Raw genomic sequence first — 22,365 nt, 5'->3', positions numbered from 1 at the left:
CGAATTCTAAATGACATATGTTTTAAGCTTTACTTTATACACTGATTTACTAAAATTTCGTATGTATTCGCTGTAGCATGATACCTCTCAAATCTTCATTGTCGTTCTTGCTCATTATAAATAATGATTGCCCTGAATGGGTTTTGAATCACCTCCAGTAATACTTTGGCTAAACATAGCCTGTTGCTTTATTTAACCACTTTGCCACTTTTCCAAGCTTAACTGACACAAAGTGTTCAACGCCCTTAGTTCTTTTGTAACCTGTATTGTTTCAGGTACACGCAGCTGATAGATTTTACATACCAATTATTTCTTTGTAACATCATAAGGCCATATGCCCTAAATTGCATCACTTCGTATATATGCCCTGGGCAAGGCAAAATTATAAAGGGGCTATTTATTTGAACAAACTTGTAGACACCCATTACAGTATGTTTGATGATAAATTATCTAACTCTAACTCTTTGGGTTTTTATAGAAGACTTTTAAGTTTTTATACTAAATTAACAATATACGGGAAAAACAATGCACCCACATCGAGTATTTATGCTGTATCTAAACTTAGCTCTTTGATTTTTTATAGTATAAGATTTTAAGTTTTTTCTATATACATATATAAAGGAAAATCAATACCCCCCCGGGTGGGGCAATTTTAACACAAGTTATCTTGAAAAACTTGTAGACACGCACTATAGATAGATATCTGCTATTTCTTAGTCTAGAATATTTTGGTTTTTTGAAAGATGGATTTTTTAAGTTTTTAACTATATACGAATTACATAAAGGGAAATCAATGACCTGGGCGTGGGGCAATTATTACCGACACAACTTATTGAAACAATCTGTGTAGACACCATAAGAATGTGTATCTTATATAAGCTCTTTGCTATTTGGGTTTTATAAAGAAATCTTTTAAGTTTTTACTACAGTCTACTTGCCCATCTCGACCACGTTTATAAGCGACTTTTGTCTTAAACGACATTTGAATTCCCCAGATCATATGTTTTTTTTTTTCTCTAATATCTTAATGTATTAAGCGACTTTTGCTCAACGGAAGCGACGCTAATTGTCCTAATTGACACAATCTTCATTAACGACACTTTTTACCTGTCAAGTAATTCGTGTTTTAGAGAACGCCACATCGTTATTAATATTCAGCAATCAAAACAACAATAGACGTTGAAAACTCTTTCAACTTTGCAGTACCAATGAAGTTAAGTATAACGCGTGACGTGTATTTATTCAATAATATTCGAATAACATGCACGCTCGCATATAGAGATGGTGTATCACGCTTCGCTTGTATGACATATTAGATGCATTGAATTGACTTGAACTTGATCAGCATTAAATATCGTAACAAATACTGTTAGTTTGTGTTTACTTATTAATGAAAAAAATGCACAACAGAAAACATATTCATAATAGTATTTCCGTGTTGGAGACAAGGGAAAAACAACGGAGAAGTTAAAAAATTCGGAAAAAAATGTCAAACATGTAGTAATGATCAAAACTGTTTTTTGTCAATAATATCAGAACGTTATTTTTACTATATGCATCCGTTTAGATTATCGTGAGGCGTACTTATATTAAACATTTATATAAAAAATGAAGTTGAAAAACAATCCCATCGAATAAAAAAGACTGTATTTATAAAGTTTGACTTTTATATCATGCTGACTGTCTTAAGAGACCGTTCCATTAGCGACCGTCTTTTGGTGTTTTCCTTGCCCTACCGGTCCGCTTAATACACGTTTGAACTGTTATATACAAATAAGGAAAATTAATGACCCCCAGGGCGGGCAATTTTGACCCCAGGGCATTTATCTTGAACAAATTGGATAAGACACCTAGAATATGTTATGGCCAAATATTTAAGCTCTAGTCTTTCGTTTTCTAATAAGAAGATATTAAAGCTTTTCATTTGTTGTATGCAAAAAGTTCTGATTCTGAATACAATCTTTGACAATTTTAAAATTTGACAAACCAAAGAACATCCTGTGAAGTTTTGATGAAATTTGCTAGTGGATTATGAGAGATGTTGTTTATTAAAATTTAGGCGAAGAACATACGAAAAGCGACACAAACTAACATTAGTCACTTAATTTGAAGAAGCAAAATATTGAAGTAATGATACCGTTGTCTATCCTGCTGAGACTAACGATTTGTTTCTTGACTTCAAGCATCTAGCCGTTCCATCATCAAAACAAACTGTCTTTTATATTATACATAATAATATTGAATCTATAATATATTAGACATTGAATTGATAACAAAAAAAATATAAAAATTAAAATTTCATGAAACAGTAATCTGTAATTGTAGCAAAGAATACCTGTAACTGCCTAATCTTTATATATAAATTACATGATATTGGCACTAAAATAATTCCTAAAACGATATTTTCATTTTACATTGGGACCTTTATAATCAAAATTAACTTAACAATATTCAGGGTTGATGCAGTAGGAGAAAAATTCTGGGCAATAAATTTGTGGTTCTTTTTTGTAATGAAAATATGCTCATTTAATATTTTTAGATTGTGTTGTTTTTCTTTATATTTAAACAAACTGTTGTTTTTCTTTATATTTAAACGAATTATCTTTTTTTTTCAATTTGGAATTTTTTTACTCTGAACACTGCACCCGGGGCATAGATAGACAATTCTGACTTCAGTATGGCTTAACCCTACAATCATTGTGCATTGAACTAAGTTGGTTTTATACTTACATTTGCTTGATGAGGACATCGAAAGTTATTCCTAATAATTGCAGTGAGTGAGGCCCATCACCCGGATGCGAACATTTACAATTTCTTATAAGGAGATTTGTAGTTTATAAGTCATAGTCGGCTTATTCTACATGTGGACATGTAAGAAACATATATAGACATGATCAACCTAACTTGCTTTTATGTTAATGAAAGACAGTTACAAGTTCATCGAGACTGATTCACAGTTTTTTCCAAAGCTCAAAAATTGATTAAAAGCTTGACCTTTGACCTATGAGTTTTATTAATGATTTCAACAACAAATTAAGATTTAAATCATTATAAGAATTAAGTCTACTAATCACACTATAGGTTGACTAGATTAACAGATTGAACAAACACAGATTATGAAGGCTTGCTGGCCTGTTTACTGTTGTCATCAGTATAGATCGACTTTGTTCAGTTGGCAAAAACATTTATTTTATTGCCAGCTTATATAAACAGATGCTGTATTAGGAGAGTGTAATTATAAGAAATATTCTTGGTATAATAAATATCCAGTTATAAAGTAACTTAATTTAATGAGATGTTATGGGTAAGCATTACTTTTCTCTAAGTTTCAAAACTTCTCCCTATTTTTCCTGAAGGGAGAAGTCACTTAACCCTAAATTTTCTGTCCAAGGTAGTTTTACCATGCTATAATTTGTACAATGAAACTGTCCGGAGGAACTTTAACATCACAATGCTAAAATGCACAATGCTAAAATTATATAGTTGTGCAGTCTATCAATACTTTATAATCTTAAACTTCTTTTTTCATACTAATATCCCTGTAACAACAAGTGGACCATTCCAAATCAAAACTGGACAAGTCTAATAAGTAATATATTTTAGTGTTATAATGTTTCATACAAACCTATGTTTTTCCAGGCAAAGACAGATCTGTTCATCATATTTGTACTGGTGAGCATTTGGGTTTGTGAACACTGTACTAAGCTTTGGTCCTAGATTCTCTTCACCTGCAGGGTAAAACATAAATGATTTCTGAATTAAATGAAAAACAAAATGAGCCGTGTGACAACAAAACCAACATAATGCGTTTGCGACCAGCATGAATCCAGACCAGCCTGCGAATCGCGCAGTCTGATCATGATCCATGCTGTTAGCTTACCAACTCTATTACAAGTAGAGAAACTGATAGCGAACAGCATGGATCCTGATCAGACTCAAGGATGCGCAAGCTGGTCTGGTTCCATGCTGGTCGCAAACCCATTATGTTGGTTTTGTCGTGACGCGGCTAAAATATCAAATGTTTAATCTTATCAATTACAACTAGACTTAGAAACATATAGATAATTAACATCCAAAGCAATATACTGAGTAAAAGTATTTTTATGAGGCATGATATTTTTGCTGTTTCTTACAAACCTATGAATTATTTACATTGTACATGTATTTTATTGGCCTAAATCATTTTGAAGTGGAATCTTTCTCCTGTAAATTTAAATTCATCTTTCAGCTTTTTGCCATAGATTTGACAATGCTAATGCACATCTCAAGATGAGCCAAACTAAAAAAATAAATAATCAAAATTAAGACAACTTTTAGAAAAGTAAAATGATTCAATGACCATGTTATGTGTGATTTAGGACTAATCTGGCAGTTAATTTATTACCCATGACAAATACTTCATTACGACACTGTTTTTATACATTTTTATTTTTCAGATTTTTACTATGAAAAAGTACTGTAACAAAATGTTTAATCAGGTGGTACACTTGAATTAACAGTAAGGTTAACTCCCATTGGTCTATGGGATATTATATAAGAAAAAAGTGAGAGGAAATAAGATGCTTTGTTAAGATTTAACTATATTTTGCCCGTGATTAATATATGGTCATTAAATGTTCTAAACAATGGACAAAAAGCAACAACAGATATTAAAATTTTGTCTTTCTTTTTCTTACTATTTTTCAGGTTTAGTTTTTATCATCAACAGACACTTTAAAATCATATGAAACTTGAAGATGCAATGTTATTGTGGAAGAGACTTCAATATCTTCAGAATATTTCAATGTCAATGACTGTCCACACTAAAGATCATTCTTCTACACATATTTTAGGTAGGTATTCATGTCACGCCACACAGTAAAGATATATGTCAAATTTTCCAATTTACTTTGAGAAGACATTAGTCTTCTGTTGCATTATTGTCAGGCAAAACGAGCACCCAGATAGAACACCAATGTTCGTATATGATTATAGAATAAGCTTTTCTTCACATGAAAAGACTCCATCTGGTGGTATCCCCCTACGAATGAAGCTTTCCCATCTGGCACGGCGCCCTTACTTACATGTTGATAATTATTTACAACAAAAGATGTCTATGAACAACTGTGAGCTTCTCACATGAAAATTAAATTCTTTAGACGATTATTTGTAGTTTACTTGTTCTAATACATAATAAATTAATAATATACTCTTTTGATGTAAGAATAATACAATGATTTTGCAATTATCAATAAATATCAAGACTTTCTACACAGACAAATCAATAATCTGTAGGAAAGTACCTTTCTGAAATGTTCATACTCTGAATATTTAAATATCACTATTATGAGAAGAATAAATATACCTTTATCAAATATCATAGATACATAACAGAGTGTATAGTCTACAGAGTATAAGGTATATTCCTGATAATTAAGTGGCAAATTAGCAAATTGTTGACATAAGATGTCATAAAATTATGGAGAATCTTACTTGAACTTCTTGATGATAATATGTAATCACAACTTGAGCATTGCTCTTGTATCCTTTCATATTTAACATTCTCAGATTAAGACTTTGCCACAGTAATAAACAAGCTACCTGATAAAATTCTGGGAGAACATCACTGGAAGGTCTATATATTTCTTGTAGTCAATTTTGTATTTTTGAAACTGTAATAGGATTGTTCCATATTCAAGCTGGCAACCATTATGTAAATTACGGCAGGTATGATTAAGGGTTAAATACATGCGAAACATGTATATTTCTCACAATAAATCCAGTCACAAGTCCTTATTCCTGATAAAATTATGACTGGAACAGATTTCTGTGCCATTGCCTTGCGAACAGAAGACCTAAAATTGATAGGGTTATTATAATGCAGGACATGTTTCTAACTGTAATATATAAAACTGCTTAATTTTTTTTAATAAGTCAATCAGGGAACTTTGTTACATTAATGTTTTGTGACTTAGGACTTTAACCCTATCGCCATTAAAAATCATGAAGTTATTTGATCACAGAAAACGGATGATTGTGCAGCCAAAATTAAATAACAGAACATTTCTTTCTTTTGTTAACTGAGGGCCATTGGCTTGTTATTCTAATGTTATGAAATAACCAATATTGTTCTCTTTTATTATGTTTACAGTTTGTCCAACAATTTTGGGAAAATGTTATAGAAACAATATCTAATAATAATCAAACCTTCTCTTTTCTTCTTGATAAGCATGCCCCTAGATTTATAGAACTCTTCTCTTCTTTCTTCCTCATCTGAAAATGAAAATTTTCCTCTGAAAATATACAGTATAACAGCAAAATCTTCTTCTGAACATTTACTGCAACAACAAAATTTTCTACTGTCATCAAATCTTTTATTACAATTTACATGTTACCTTTTTGCATAAATAGCGGAAATATAGGCTTTTTCCCAAATGACAAATCTTTTGAAAATTCACAATTAAATCTTTATGATTACCCATTATTATGAAGATTTTCATAAATCAACCCAGCTTTATAGGTAAATATGAATTTTTATGAAATATACTGTTTCTATATTTAGTTATATAATTGTATGTACATGTAAACAAATTAAAATACTAAACATTTTAATAGGTTTTCTAAATTTTCCTTCTTTCCATGTATACTACTATAACACAATACAATTTCACAAAGCATGGCTTGTATTAAAAAGTTCTATTGTTTTTGATACATAAAAAATCTAATATATGTACAAAATATTCCTTGCACTTGAAAAATAAAATCACATTACCCATACCCTTACATCAGATGTTACTTTAATATGAATTTTCGATTTAGGTTGTAACTTATTTTCATAATTTGGGGAAAACATTCTAAAAAGTTGCACTCAGAAACAAGTTTCAAGTTTTATTGAATATATATCCCAGTAATACAAAAACATGAGACAACAGAAACTGATTTAATGTTTAAAGGCTCATTATTCCTAAGAAATGCTTTTATTTTTATTCCTCAAAATTATTTTGTTTTTAGTATTTCCAAAATGTAATTCATCGATCAATTACCTTAATCATATTTTGCATCTATTGGTTTCTCGGAGTAAATACAGTTATAGTTATGGAAGTCAAAATACTACTTTGATTACATTCTGTTACTTTTATGACAAATAATTTCACATTGAACACTTCTTTCTTCAGGTAATGAACATCTAACATCTTCTAAAGCCATTATTTAAACATTTTAAAACTCATTTTTCCCTTTCTAAATGAGGATTTTTTTTCTGAGGCATAATGTGCCTTTAACTTTTAGGCATAATATACATGTATACTAACTTTGATTACGGTATACTTCCTCTCAAATAAACCAGGAACCAGTTTATACACTATAACCTGTAAGGTTTTATCAGCACATTATACTTACTCTCAAATAAACCGGGAACAAATTTATACATTATATCCTGTAAGGTTTTGTCAGAACATTATACTTCCTCTCAAACAAGAGCCGGTTGAACTGGGTGATGCTCGCCGAATAGGTTTTGAACACAGGAAGGTATACCTCTTGTTGTGTCAGAGTTATGCCACAGACAAAGTTCAAAGTGTAAAAACAACCCAAATATTATGCACAACACATTGTCTCAATATGGTGATCATTTTTGTGAAATAGTTGTAAAATCCCACTTCAAATAACGAAGCAATGCGCCAGACATGATTTTACTGCAAGGTCATGCTGTGACCTTGACCTTCAAGGTAGGGACCCAAATGTTGCATGCGGCACGTCAATTCAATATGGTGATCATCTCTGTGAAATAGTTGTTAAATCTGACTTCCAGTAACAAAGTTATGGGCCGGACACGATTTTGCTGTTAGGTCATGCCGTGACCTTGACCTTCAAGGTAGCGACCCAAATGTTGCGCATGACACAATGTCTCATTGTGGTGATCATTTCTGTGAAATAGTTGTAAAATCCGACTTCAAATAATGAAGTTATGTGCCGGACACGATTTTGCTGCAAGGTCATGCTGTGACCTTGACCTTCAAGGCAGCGACCCAAATGTTGTGCGTGACACGTCATCTTAATATGATGATCATTTCTGTGAAATACTTTTTGAATCCAACTTCAAATAACGAAGTTATGGGCCGGAAACGATTTTGCTGCAAGGTCATGCTGTGACCTTGACCTTTAAGGAAGTGACCAAGATGTTGCGCGCGACACATCATCTCATTATGGTGATCATTTCTGTGAAATAATTTTCAAATCCGACTTCAAATAATGAAGTTATGGATCGGACATGATTTTGCTGCAAGGTTATGCTGTGACCTTGACCTTCAAGGAAGCGACCCAGATGTTGCGTTCAACACATCGTCTCAGTATGGTGATCATTTCTGTGAAATATTTTAAAAATCCGACTTCAAATAACAATTTTATGGACCTGACACGATTTTGCTGCAAGGTCATGCTGTGACCTTGATCTTCAAGGTAGTGACCCAAATGTTGCGCGCGACACGTCGTCTCAATATGGTGATCATTTCTGTGAAAAAGTTTTAAAATCTGACTTCAAATAACAAAGTTATGGGCCGGACACGATTTTGCTGCAAGGTCATGCTGTGACCTTGACCTTTAAGGTAGCGACCCAAATATTGCGCGCGCCACGTCGTCTCAATATGGTGATCATTTCTGAGAAATAGTTTTAAAATCTGACTTCAAATAACAAAGTTATGGGCCGGACACGAATTCGGGACTTACGTACGTACGGACGGACGGACAACCCGAAGACTATATGCTCCCCCGAAATTTTTTGGGGAGCATAATAAACCAGGAACCAGTTTATACACTATATCCTGTAAGGTTTTATCAGCTTATTATACTTACTCTCAAATAAACCGGGAACCAATTTATACACTATATCCTGTAAGGTTCTGTCAGCACATTATACTTACTCTCAAATAAACCAGGAACCAGTTTATACACTATATCCTGTAAGGTTTAATCAGCACATTATACTTACTCTCAAATAAACTGGGAACCAATTTATACACTATATCCTGTAAGGTTCTGTCAGCACATTATACTTTATTACTTACTCTCAAATAAACTGGGAACCAGTTTACATACTATATCCTGTAAGGTTCTATAAGCACACTATACTTACTCTCAAATAAACTGGGAACCAACTTATACACTATATGTATCCTGTAAGGTTCTGTCAGCACATTATACTTACTCTCAAATAAACCAGGAACCAGTTTATACACTATATCCTGTAAGGTTCTATCAGCACATTACACTTACTCTCAAATAAACCAGGAACCAGTTTATACACTATATCCTGTAAGGTTCTATCCGCACGTAGATTGAGCAGGGGTTGTGTTTCATGTACTTTGATATTACATGTTGGACAGTGTTTACTCACTTGTAAATGCTTCACAATACACTTTTTACAAACTGTAAAATAATATATTAATTTATAAAAGTTTATTACAGGATAAGACAAAGAGTATTAAATATAAATGTCCATGGATGTCAATGTCCATGGACAGAGCAGGAAAGTTACTGCCTTAAACAGGGCTTCCGTTAATGGAAGTTTGGGAGTCATTTACTCCTTGAATTTGGCTTGTGACTTCCAAAATCTAATACTTTTCCTTCTTTACCTATATATAATGTGATTTCCAATGTCAGAGATTTTGCAGTCTCTGACTTCCAAATTCTGAAACTTAATGGAAGCCCTTTCTTAAACCTATAATATCTATATGGAATTCAATCTTTCAATCTAAGCACCATTTGTACTTAAATTTTTAAAATATGTACAGAATGAATAGCCAACAATGCAGACCATGATCACATGTGACAGATAGTCACATGGGTAACTATGTATGGTTATAGAAGCACATAACCGAGGTGAAAAATTTCACATCATCACTTCACTTAATAAAACATATTTTTTACTGTGAGAAAATTGCACTATAAAAAGGTTATAGAGACTAATGTAAATATATTTTACATAATTTTTTAAACATAGAATAAAAACTAATTATCAGAACATTTATAATCACATGTGCCATCAACTTCTGTATTCTGCTTTTATTCACATTGTTATAGTAAAACTGTAAGTGTTCATGCAATCATTTCTACTCACATGTATGAAGGCATTCCACAATGCTTGTTGCATCAATAAAATAACCAAAGCATAATGAACATATGATGTGAGGATTCACGTCATTGATTCGTATAATGATATCCTGTAAAGGAAAAAATTAAACAACGGTTACTTATCTTAACTATCGGGAAAAAGGGAAACTATAAAAAGTGTTGGAGCACCACATTAATTTCCACATTGCTGTACATGTACAATACCAGACAAGGCATTGAATGATTTTATTTAATGCTAAAATCTCCCCTTTTCACCCATTAAAATGTGCTTGAAGATCATTTTTTAACTACGATTTATATATGAAAATAAACACAAATGCAAGAATATAGGCAAAAAAGCAATATTTTGCTACTTTATGATCAGGATTTCTGCAAAGGTCTAGAGGTATTGTTCCCAATAGGTCTTTGTATTGTCAGGGTACAGGCCAAAGGATACCATTCACGATACAGAGGAGCAATAGGCCAACCTGTTTGCGATACAACAGTAAATGCCTGAATGGTTAAATATTTAGAATGTTTTATGTCAAATTATCATCTTACATAAGACTAATAATCCAGCAAATTCAAATACATAGCAGAACACATTTACTAGGGATACTTTGAAACTAATTATTACACTACATTAAAAGTGAACATTTAATTTATAGATTCTATTCTATAAATGATTCTTACAATATAAACATTTACATTAAAGTCTTATTTTGAACATATAAATACTTGAATTTAATTCAATTCATTGAATTAAATCTTCATTGCATTTATTAACTAATGTCATTACAAAGAAGCGTAATGATTATTTCATTTTTCAGTAACTTTCTTGTATTGAATTTAAAGGAAGCGGAACTTCTACATTGTAGTTGCTAGCTTTACCTTGGAGTGTTTATTTTCAGATATGTAACATGTTTCAGATATGCCAAGATAATACCCTTATCATTTTAAAAAGATATGTTTTACAAGCTTAAATTAATAATATAGGATGAAAAGCAGTGTTAGACCTACATGTATATCAGAATTTCTTGTTCAGTTATGATTCCAAAAAATTGTGAATCTGGCAATACAAAGGCACCCGAATATTCGTGTCCGAAATTCATGACAAATTTGCCATGTAAAGAGAGTTAGGACGTTCATTACAGCCTTAGTTCCCACACTATAGTACAAGTTAGGCAAATGATGTTGTGAATTCACTAATTGACCAAGATGTTGTGTTTCAAATTTTTAACAGTTTGAAAAATATGATGTCTGACTATAAAAGGTTAGAAAAAATGAATTGGGTAGGGTCGAGGTTAGCATTTATTAAAGCCTACTTAGCCTAGTATTACAACTTGCAATACTACATAAAATATTGATAGGACTTATTTATCTGGGCAGTTTCATACCTAACACCGTTTTGAAAATTATTTAAGAATAATTAGAGGAAAGTTTGAATAGAAAAAGACAAAACTTACCTCCTCTATACCAACAGGATACAAAGACAAATTTGAGGTCATTTTAAAGCATGATCAATTCTTACAAAGAGCGTGTCATGACAAAAAATATAAAATCTTTCCTCCCGGAAGTTTTGGTTCAACCGGTGCACATGTAAACAAATCCCCGGTCTCGAATTTACCGATTTGCAGGTTACTAATTAAGGGCATGTTTTCCGTTATAAGATCGAGTTTGATAAGGTCTGGAAAGCAGTTTAAACCTGTGTCATATATTGCTAGTAACTTTCACACAACTGTCATCACGCAATATCCGCCGGCAGAGAGCAAAAACATGCCAAAAGTTGCAGTGGTGGGTAATTCGTCCTCACACACAATCGTACTTTTTTATTACGATGTTTTGAAATAGTTTATCATATGTTAAAGTTGTTCAGTGTTAAATGAATTTTCAACATTAAATAGATTTCTAAAAATTTCATTTGAAATTTGCAGACGATTCATTTGAACTATACAGGTACCTTGTTGGGTTTTACATCGCACCAACATTGACATAGTATAGGTTATATGGTGACTTCCCAGCTGGGTGCATAGAAAAACCGGAAAGCACCGGATAGCACCGAAAAACCGGAAAGCACTCAAATTTCTCATAAAAACATATGAGAATGTTAATTAATCGGTTTGAAAGTGTTACCAATTGAGAAATTTGAGTGCTTTCCGGTATTTCGGTGCTATCCGGTGCTTTCCGGTTTTTCTATGCACCGTTCCAAGCTTTATTGGTGGAGAAAGACCACAGTATTTAGCATTCTTAGTTAGTCTTTTATCAGATTTTGCTCATATTAATTTGGTGATCCCTTTGATAGGGATTAATTTGGTGATCCTAAAATTTTCCAATTTGGGAAAAAAGTTAATTACAGTGAAATTTGCCAATTTTGGAAAATATGCTAGCATGCAAGGTGTTACAATTATTAAATAGATCTAAATATGTCTCACTTAAACTGTCATATAAAAAATACAAGAACAAGCTAAAATGTGTACAAATGTAAAACTGATATCAATTAAAAATCCTAATTTTATTCACAAAACATGAATATAAAATTCCATAACGCTATTTCGCGACACAAAAATTGAAAAAATGCGGTTCTTTTTCTTTCAAATTGCCCACTTTTAGATTGGGAATATGGATTGGGGAAAAAAAATATTTTGGATGGGGAATGGGGCCCATATTCAGACCCGTGGGATAGGCCTGTACTAAAATGCCTACCCTGACTACACCCTGATTTGACATGGGATCAGAAATTTATTTCCAGCCAGGTTTTTTAAGCTATTCAGTTGACTATAGAGAAGACAGAAATCTATTTTTAGATTTTGTAGTATACAATATATAGTGTTTTCAGGGTGGATTCAACGAAATATTTAAATGAGCCAGAAAAAATACCACCCTGAAATGGAAATCCAGGACAGAATTTTCACTCACACAGATTTCTATAAATAGATTTACTTCTAGTTAAATTAAGAGCAATTTCAGGGTGGGATTAATTTGAAATATTTAAATGAGCCATAATTCACCCTGATTTCTGTTTAAAAAGTCAGGCTAGACTTTTTTCCTCCTGTTATTATCCCGCCCCAAAATTTTGCAAATCCCACCCTGAAATTGAAATAAAAATCCACCCAGATTCTTGTTCTTTTTGATAATTGACAAAATAAAAATTGAGACTTTTTTTCACTTATCTGTATTTGATTTTCATACAATTAAATACATTTCAAAAGTCATTCTTGTTTGATATTTCCACTAGGTAGCTGCACACTGTATTACGTAATTCCACATTATAGTCTCTGGACTACACAATCTGTAAACATATGAAAGCAGTGTAGGAATATGCTATAGTCAACTTTCAATCTATATATTAATCTAAAAGAAATGTAACACCTTAATATAGAGAAATATGTCCATACAATATAGTTTTAAAGGTATAATATTTCATTAATTGCAATCAAAACATCAAAAGAACAAAATGATTGATGAAATTATTTTAAAGAAGCTACAGCATTATAAACATATATGTACTGACTTCATGAAGTCATTAATTCCATAAAATTTACAGGAATGAATACTTTTAATAATTAAAACTGAAACTAATTTTGATAGAAAATGAAAACTTAAAAATTACCAGTTAAATATTTCTTCTATTGTATTCTTTTGTTCCAACTACACCATTTTCTTCTTCTTCATCCTGACTTGTCACATGTTACTGAAATATTTGGCTTCAACCTAAATTTTGGAAGTAGAAAAAACAAATATGCAATCATGTCATAATTTTTATTACATTTTAAGACTTAAGTTTGTTTTTCTAAAATGAAATGATAAAAAATTTAATGTATTGTTTATTTAGAAAAATTAAGAATGATTTCATTTTCCCTCCATATTTATAAACAGGTTTCCTGGAAAGTTATTTAAAATCTTTTTTGAATAATGAGCTTACAGAATTCATAATTTTATGAAAAATTAAAAATATTAAGAACTGTAATTCAATTATGACTTACCATTTATCTGTTACAATTGGCTGCTTATTTCCCTCCATTTTTTTCAAATTGAATAACGAAGTTAAAACACATCTATTATGCTCCATGTTATATATTAATTTCCCAAGAAAGTTCTGTATAGCTGGGGTAGTTGAATTCTTAAATCTCATTTTCTATGTAATTATCAAAACTCATTTATGTATTAATATATAAATGTAAGTTGATTTTTTTTTAATTAAAATCACAACTTAAGCCTCCAATCTTTCTAAAGAAAATGACCATGCTGGAAATAATTTTCAGGGTGTGATATTTGCTCTGGATTTTAAACTGCTGTCGGTCAATCTGTGGTAACTTCTCTATTTTCATCTGCCAGATAGCCCAGTTTAACATAAAGTATTTTGAAATACTGTAAAAAGTTCCACTTGAAGGTTATTTGTTTATATAAACTGAAAGCTGACCTTAGAAGTAGGAGATTCTGTACAGATTGTGAGATGATGGATATAAACTAAAAATCTTGTACATTACTTATTGCTGACCAATTAATGCATTAAATAATATTTTTTTTATCATAAGTTAAATATAAATAAAATCAATTACCAGTGACAATTATCAATTTGATAGATAACAATAAATCATGTTGAGCTAAAAAATCTACAAAATTTAAAAAAAAATATTAAAGAATAATTCAGTAAATGAAAAGAATTTTTGTCAGGAGTTTACCATAAATCAACTGAAACTTCCAGAAATAGACATTATAATAAATTTCTTCTGAATTATAAATTCAATTTTATCTGACTGTTACAGCAATGTAAACTGTACTATAAGTGTATTACAATATTCATTTCTAATAACTCTAACTAATAGAACTGAACTCTGCCGCTAAACCCAGAGATCATGGGTTCGACCATGTTTCTTCATATGACACCAGTACTGGTTGGTTCCAGGAAGCGGACTCGAAAGTGATTAATATAAGTTGCAAGAACTTGCTTCGCAATCGAGCTTAAATAAATATGTTTAAACCAACTCTAACTAAGAAAAATCAGGCTGGAGATGAAGAACTTTTAAGACTGTATTGAAACTGGTTCTTGAAAATTTTCTAACATTGAAATATCTGGGTAGATTTTGCTTATTTTTCTCCAAGTCAGTAAAATCTGTGTCAAAATATTTTCAAAGTGCAAATATTCCTGCTTCCACCCTGACTTTTACCAAAATGAAGACAATGTCAGGGTAGAAAAAACTTGAATTCCCATGTGAGATTTCTTGAAAATTCAGGGTCCATGTCTATTTCACCCTGATTTTGCCAATTCTGGTTCAAAACAGGCCTGAATCGGTCCTGTTTTTCATAAAAGCCATGCTGATTTTTCGTACAGGGGTGAAAAAAGGCCTGAGAGCTGAAATAGAAAAAAACCTTTTCACATCATTTTCTACTGAACTTAATAATGGATAATCACCAAACTTTGTCTGTAGCATTCTTAGGTAGTCTTATAAAAAGTCTCCAGTATGAAAAGGAAAAGCGTGAGTTGAAATACTTTACTTGCCAGATGTACAGTTTACTTGCCAGATGTACAGTACTACAGTAACAATGAATTTGGGCCATTTGTGAAAGGTTCCTTTTTTATTATGAAGAAAAGAAAACAATAAGTTTCACAAAACCATAAAACTAGAGGGGCAAGTTAAAGTTGAGCTGAATTTGCACTTCTGTAGTTTCTGGTGAACAATGCAGGGCCATCATGGCCTCTTGTTTTAAAAACTACTTTTTATATTATTAAACTTTTACTTAGCTATATTTTTCTGCATCACATTGATAAGTTATTTTATTGGACTTAAAAATAAGTTAATATGTTTTAAAGTTTGTGTAAGTATTAAAACCTAATCTGCTCCATTTTATATGAAGATGATGATGATGATGAAGATGATGATAATGGTGATGAATATCACATACATTATACAAATTCAACATTTTCATCCACTCATTTCTTATTAAACTGTTTGAAAAAAATGATATTGCCAATCAAAAAGTGTTAAAGTTTCTCCCCCTAGACTTAATACTGTGCGAGTCTTCTATGATTGAAACATTGTAATACATGATTTTATAACATCAAATTAATTACATATATTTCAGGTGTTGTCAGGTTGTGGTGTTTATGATGGCAGTGAAGTGCATGAATCTTCAGCGTTTGTATACATTTCTTATGTTTATGAACATTTTAGAACAAAATCTACCTTGATTATATATTTGTATGTAAGAAAAAGTAAAATAAAATAGTAATAAAACCTTCTAATTTAAGGTAAGTTGTAAGTATTATATTGCAGCATAATGTTCGATCAAGTATCAAATAATTTGATTTCTAGATAATGGCAGATGTTGCTATCTGGTTTTAATATCTGCTTGCAACCAAGGAATTGTGGGTTTGTTTGAGTCCTTCTGGAGTCATAACTATGTTTCCACCTATCACACCAGTACTGCTATTGTTGTCACACCAGTTCTGCTATGGTTTTCGCCTATATGACTGAAATACTGTTGGGAAAAGGCGTAAAATGAAACAAACAAACAAACAAGTTATGGTTTTATTACATTTAAGATACTGTAACTCATTTTTTTTTGTTTCATGCCAGAAATATAATGCTCAAACGAAGATTTTATCATTTTTTTAAGTTCCATAAAGCATTATTTGTAAAGATATTTCATTGGTAATATTATTATTTTACATATTCTTTAAAGTTTGAAAATTGTCTGAGAAGCATAACTAAAATATGTATATACATGTATAAAATTTCACTCAAGTGTGGTAACAACCTTAATTACAACATACAGGATCTTTAAAAACAAGCATAAATAAATGAGTTTAACTGTGCAGATTGATTTTTTACTTGAAAGAAAAATGCACTTATGTTTTGAATGGATATCGTATTCTTTTCTTGTTGTTTTCACCATGTTTGTCATTGTTTGACTGATTAAGGGTAAAATGTTATTCATTATTTTAGAGTTCTGGTACATCTGAGCAGAGCCGGTGCAGAGATATCCATGTTTGCACCGGATATAGAGCAGATGCACGCTATTAACCATACTAAAGGCGAGCCAATGGAAACAAACAGGTATTTGTTTACAGTTTTCTAACTCACTTCTATTAATATCAGGGCCGGCAAAATCAGTTGTCTGTATTGCCCAGGTAGTCCCACAGCCTGTATGGGCAAGTGAAGATTTTCAAGAATTAACTATGTAAATAAATTATCATACAGACAAGTTAAAAAATGCTTCACATAAAAACGGACAAGTAAGTTAAAATCAGATTTTGTCGGCCCTGCTTTTATTGGCTTTAACCTTAACCATACCATAAATTTGTCATGGACATATCTTGCTGTAAGTTTGGAACTGTCCTTAATCAGTTTGATAGATGTTGATGTGAAACTAATAAAACTGATCTGCCAACAGAATTTGATGTCAGTTTGTTGGTTTTCAGTATTAAAGTAATAAAAATGAGAATGAGATAGAATTGAATCTGGTCTTGTGACGTGACGGGCAGACATGCATGCTGGCATGGCTCTATACTTGCTGCAATTAGGAAAGAATCATTTAACATCAACAAGCTAATGTTTCGTGACTATAGTAATGAAGAAATTTTGAATGTTTAGGAATCCATAGACTTAATAATGCAGAACCAGTGTTTCAGAGTAGGTAAAGATTGAAACTAGAGCACAGACTTGAAAACAACTTTTGATATGCAATATTAGTTAGTTAATGAACTGTGTAAGTGGATATTTATGCGTCATAAAAAGTTTGCGAATGTCAAAAAGGAGTCTTTGCATGCTGAAATATTTGCGAAAATATTATTTCTTGAATTTAATACTGTTTTTCTGATATCATTAATAGAGCAGGTATATGTAAAGAATATGACGTTATTGTAATTGTTCTATTCAGTTGTTCAATACCTTAATTATTTATAGTTCTATTCAGTTGTTCAATACCTTAATTATTTATATAATTGCTTGAAATACACATTGTTAGTTTGATAAAGGACCTGAACACACTTTGTCGTATTTCTGAAACATTATTTTGTTATATGAATAAACTATAGTGTTATTAACATATAATATATTGTTTCATTAAGATATTTGTGATTTGTTAAGACCAAACTTAAAAAAACAAGCAATGAGAAAAATTAATCTCAGTACCTGAACTGTCAAAGTTATTCATGTAAGATGCTGTATGAAAACGTGTTTTCAAATGATAGAAGAAAGTTTGCCTAATAGAAATAATTTTTGCCTAATAAAAATCATCAAATATTTGCAAATAATTTCAATTTGCAAAAATCGCAAATATTTCCACGTAGCAAAATACCACCAACAGGTTATGGGTTACGATTAAGCGTTTTACTTGTAATTCTTCTTTGTCTTTTATAGGAATGTATTGGTGGAGTCAGCAAGAATAGCTAGAGGCAAAATCAGTGCCCTGTCTAACTTGACATCTAGTGATTTTGATGCTGTGATATTCCCAGGCGGATTTGGAGCTGCCAAAAATCTGTAAGTCTTCTTTTAAAAAGGGCAATGCATAGAGAACCTTTTTGTATATGCCAGCTTGCTTGATTAATTTGGTTTACAATTTCAACATTGTAATTAGTGATTACTCTTTTTAAGAAAACACCTCTCAAAAGTGACCATTTTTATATTGGCTAGTTCAGGAACTAAATACATGTATGCTAGATTATGGAACATTGGTAGTTCTGCCTGTTCGTGTTTGAAATAATGTACTGGAGGGCATCTGAGGTCTTCCTCCCCCATTAAAGCTGAAAAGTCACCATGACTTATTCTATGTTGGTGCGATGTAAAACCCAATATAAGAAGTACATGTATATACAACACCAAATAGCAGTTAAAACATTGTTAATCTTATAAATCTTGTAGGATGTCAATTAAGAAAGAAAACAATTGGAAGTTTTGAAGTGTCTAAGTAAATTTTATGTGTCTGCAAAATTCTATTAGTGTATGAGCATGAATTTTTGTGCATCAATCTTGCATTGTAAGAATGCATAGAATTACAAATAATGGCCCCATGGATATATTCAAATTTACAATAATTAAAAAGTATGAGAACATTCAAGAAAGTTATTCTTAAAAAAAGTTAATGTATTTTATTTAAGAAATAATATATCCCAAACAGTGATTTTATCGCTCAATAACATCACTGTCGTTTGGATGCGAGGAATTACATCACGAGGGCGTAGCTCGAGTGATATAATGATGCGCATCCGAACAACAGACAGTGATGTTATTGAGCGATAAAATCACCGATTTGCATATATATTACTTTGATTCTAACACGAAATCAACAAATAAATGCTGCTGAAATGCTAACAAATGCTGCCTGATTTGTTTTCATACTGATTTTCAGCACATCACATTTTTAGTTTGAAAATTCTTTATATGCTACTGTACGTTCATGTGAACTTTTTTCGATGATCAAGTGGGAGATTTTTCTTCAAAAAGAAGGAGATTTTAGAATTTGCAATAAACAAAGAAGGAAGTTCTGACATCAAAAATAGGGAGATGTCTTTAATTTGTGAAAATACCCCTTATATTAAGAAAAATCTTTGAAAATATGGCAGCAGAAAGTGGGTGTCTCCCGCTAACAGTGGGAGAGTTCACATGTATGCCTGTATGGTGAAATTTCTCCCTGACAGTCTCATCATTGAGACTCGTGGTTATTTGTCTGTTTATGCTGTTAGATTAGTAGTCAGTCACTTGTTGAAAAATATGGTAAGTTCTGGTTAGTTATCCAGAAAAGCTAGTTAGTTGGATCGGCCACAGGAATATGCTTAAAAAATATGTTAAAATTGGTGTAAAAACCAAACAAACAATTATATACTTCTTTGATACAATTCTTATCTGTTATACAATTTCAGATCAACATTTGCAGTGGATGGAGCAGATATGAAAGTTAACAAGGATGTTGAAAGGGTTATCAAAGACTTCCATACAAACAAAAAGCCAATTGGGCAAGTCTGATTATACCATAATTTATATGACAATCTTCTTATGATAATTTTCTTGCCATTCTGTGTCATAAACACGCCATGATTATGGTCCAGTCAACATTTGTGCCAAGTTTGATGAATATTGAAACATCTTTTATAGTTTTATAGGAATCTGAACTTGTAACAGGAGGCTTTTCAATGAAAACAGCCATTTTTCACAAAATGCTCATGCAGAAATGGGTTATTAAGCACCTTTGATAACAATTCTTAATATATATAGCAAAAATACTTTGTTTTTATTCTGATCTTTTATATAGCTCTAAAATGCTACAGACTTTGACATGTTTTCATATTATTCAAAAAGAATTGTATTTTTTATTGTTTTTGTTTTGTTCTTTAAAAATTGTCATACATCTTGTCTACCTACTCATTAGCCTGAATGATACATGTCAAAAAATGTAATTTATACTATATTCTATAGATTCCATGATATTGATTGTGTTGTTTAGGTTATGCTGTATAGCTCCAGTTTTGGCAGCTAATGTTCTGAAGGGATGTGAAGTTACCGTTGGCAGTGATAAGGAAGAAGGCGGTAGGTGGCCTTATGCCGGAACTGCTGGGGCCATTCAGGCCATGGGATCCTCCCATGTGTGCAAGGATGTATCTGTATCCTTTAATGAATTATTATGAATTATGTGTATTTAGATTTACTGAGGCAAAGTTTTCACAGAAAGGTCCATTTTTTTGGGTATAAACAAATAAGCTACGTCACAACAAAACCAACATAGTGTGTTTGCGACCAGCATGGATCCAGACCAGCCTGAGCCACCGCGCAGTCTGATCAGGATCCATGCTGTTCACTATCAGTTTCTCTACTTGTAATAGGATTGGTAAGCAAACAGCATGGATCCTGATCAGACTGCGCAGATGCGCAGGCTGGTCTGGATCTATGCTGGTCACGAACCCACTATGTTGGTTTTGTCATGACGTGGCTCAAATATTCAGGCTTTTTCGAATTCATGGATATTGATCAACAATTATAAATTTGGGCACAATGCTCAGATATTAATTGACATTGGTGTTCTCAGTAATATTTCTCTGATTGATGAAAGTGATATCAAAGTATATGAATCAAATATATAGTGCTTGTAAATTCGTGATAAAGTGCAATTTACATGTTATCTTATATAATTTTATGTGTGTTACACATTTGTTTTGTGAAGTTTTAAAGTTGCTACATGACATTTATAGTGTTGGTGTGATATAAAAGCAAACCAAAAAGAATATATATATCTAGCTGTTCAAACAAAGTGAATTCTGTAAATTTGGTAAATACCAAAGTGAAAAAATTATCAAAATTATTTAACTTACAAATCATATATTTTCCTTGACAATTCGTTCAGGAGGCTTATACAGATTCAAAGAACAAGATTGTTACCACACCTGCTTTTATGTGCGAGACTAAATTCCACGAAATATTTGACGGAATAGGAAAAATGATTGATGGAATTATCAAACTTTTATAAGAAAAATATGGACAATCTCCATTGACTCTGACATCGTTTGATATGAGATATTAAATAGTTTTCATGATGACTAACTTACATGTGTGTGAAGTGTAATATTTGGATTATCAATCATTTCAAGGCTTGTAGCAATAATAGCCAGGTAATAAACTCTACAATCTGGCTGGATTAATTTAGTCCTAAAGAGACTAAAGGTTCTTTCACTTGTAGAGGTGGCTTTTTAAAGTTACATCCAAAATTCTTTTAGTGCATTTGGGTGCATTCACAGTGATTGAATATGCCTTCCCAGGACAAAAGCTTCATTTTGACATATTTAAATATGACCTTGACAGCCAATGTCAGATTTTAAAAATTTGTGAAATGTTACCATATCTTGTTATTTATTGACAGATTGAGATTGGAAATCTTTGTGTTCAGTGAACACATCTTTATCTTGTGTCTAGTCTTTTAAGTTATTGTATCAAAATGTTTTGTAAACTGTAACAGAATTTTATTCTTGTCCCTGATCTTGCAATTGATGCTTTTTTATGTAAAAGAGTGTCAGCATAAATCTGTTAAAAGAGTGTCAGCATAAATCTGTTAAAAGAGTTTCAGCATAAATCTGTTAAAAGATCTGATGGTGGGCTGCTTTTATCTGAAATTTATATTTGTTGGTATCAAACATTTGTAAAATATTTTATTGTAAGATCTAACCCGATTATTATTGCACTCATTAATATTTAAACCAGGAGAAGTGATCTTTTATCATGCATTTTGAGCTTATTACTTATTTCAATATGATCTTACAGAAAATTGAAAATAAACATGAACTTCTTGAATTAA

General features: G+C 31.7%; 2 protein-coding genes across 2 annotated transcripts; one reads left to right on the top strand and one right to left on the bottom strand.

Annotated features, from left to right (window-relative positions):
• Positions 1–3,615: 3,615 nt before the first annotated feature.
• Positions 3,616–11,688, bottom strand: LOC132729128 (polycomb group RING finger protein 1-like). Its single transcript, XM_060714868.1, has 5 exons — positions 11,550–11,688; positions 10,091–10,193; positions 9,247–9,399; positions 6,187–6,252; positions 3,616–3,728 (listed from the first exon to the last, which is right to left on the bottom strand). The coding sequence occupies exons 1-5, from the start codon at positions 11,589–11,591 to the stop codon at positions 3,616–3,618; spliced, it is 477 nt and encodes a 158-aa protein (XP_060570851.1). The 5' UTR covers positions 11,592–11,688.
• Positions 11,689–11,736: 48 nt separating this feature from the next.
• On the top strand, positions 11,737–22,365 carry LOC132729140 (glutamine amidotransferase-like class 1 domain-containing protein 3, mitochondrial). The gene is made up of 7 exons (XM_060714881.1): positions 11,737–11,877; positions 16,168–16,220; positions 17,031–17,141; positions 18,447–18,566; positions 19,946–20,038; positions 20,527–20,683; positions 21,421–22,365. The coding sequence occupies exons 1-7, from the start codon at positions 11,737–11,739 to the stop codon at positions 21,541–21,543; spliced, it is 798 nt and encodes a 265-aa protein (XP_060570864.1). The 3' UTR covers positions 21,544–22,365.

Source organism: Ruditapes philippinarum, unplaced genomic scaffold (genome assembly GCF_026571515.1).
Source record: "Ruditapes philippinarum isolate M1 unplaced genomic scaffold, ASM2657151v2 ctg1843_1_1_1_1, whole genome shotgun sequence".
NCBI lineage: Eukaryota > Metazoa > Mollusca > Bivalvia > Venerida > Veneridae > Ruditapes > Ruditapes philippinarum.
Note: the sequence above shows the minus strand (reverse complement) of the source record. Positions and strands in the feature narration are given on the sequence as shown.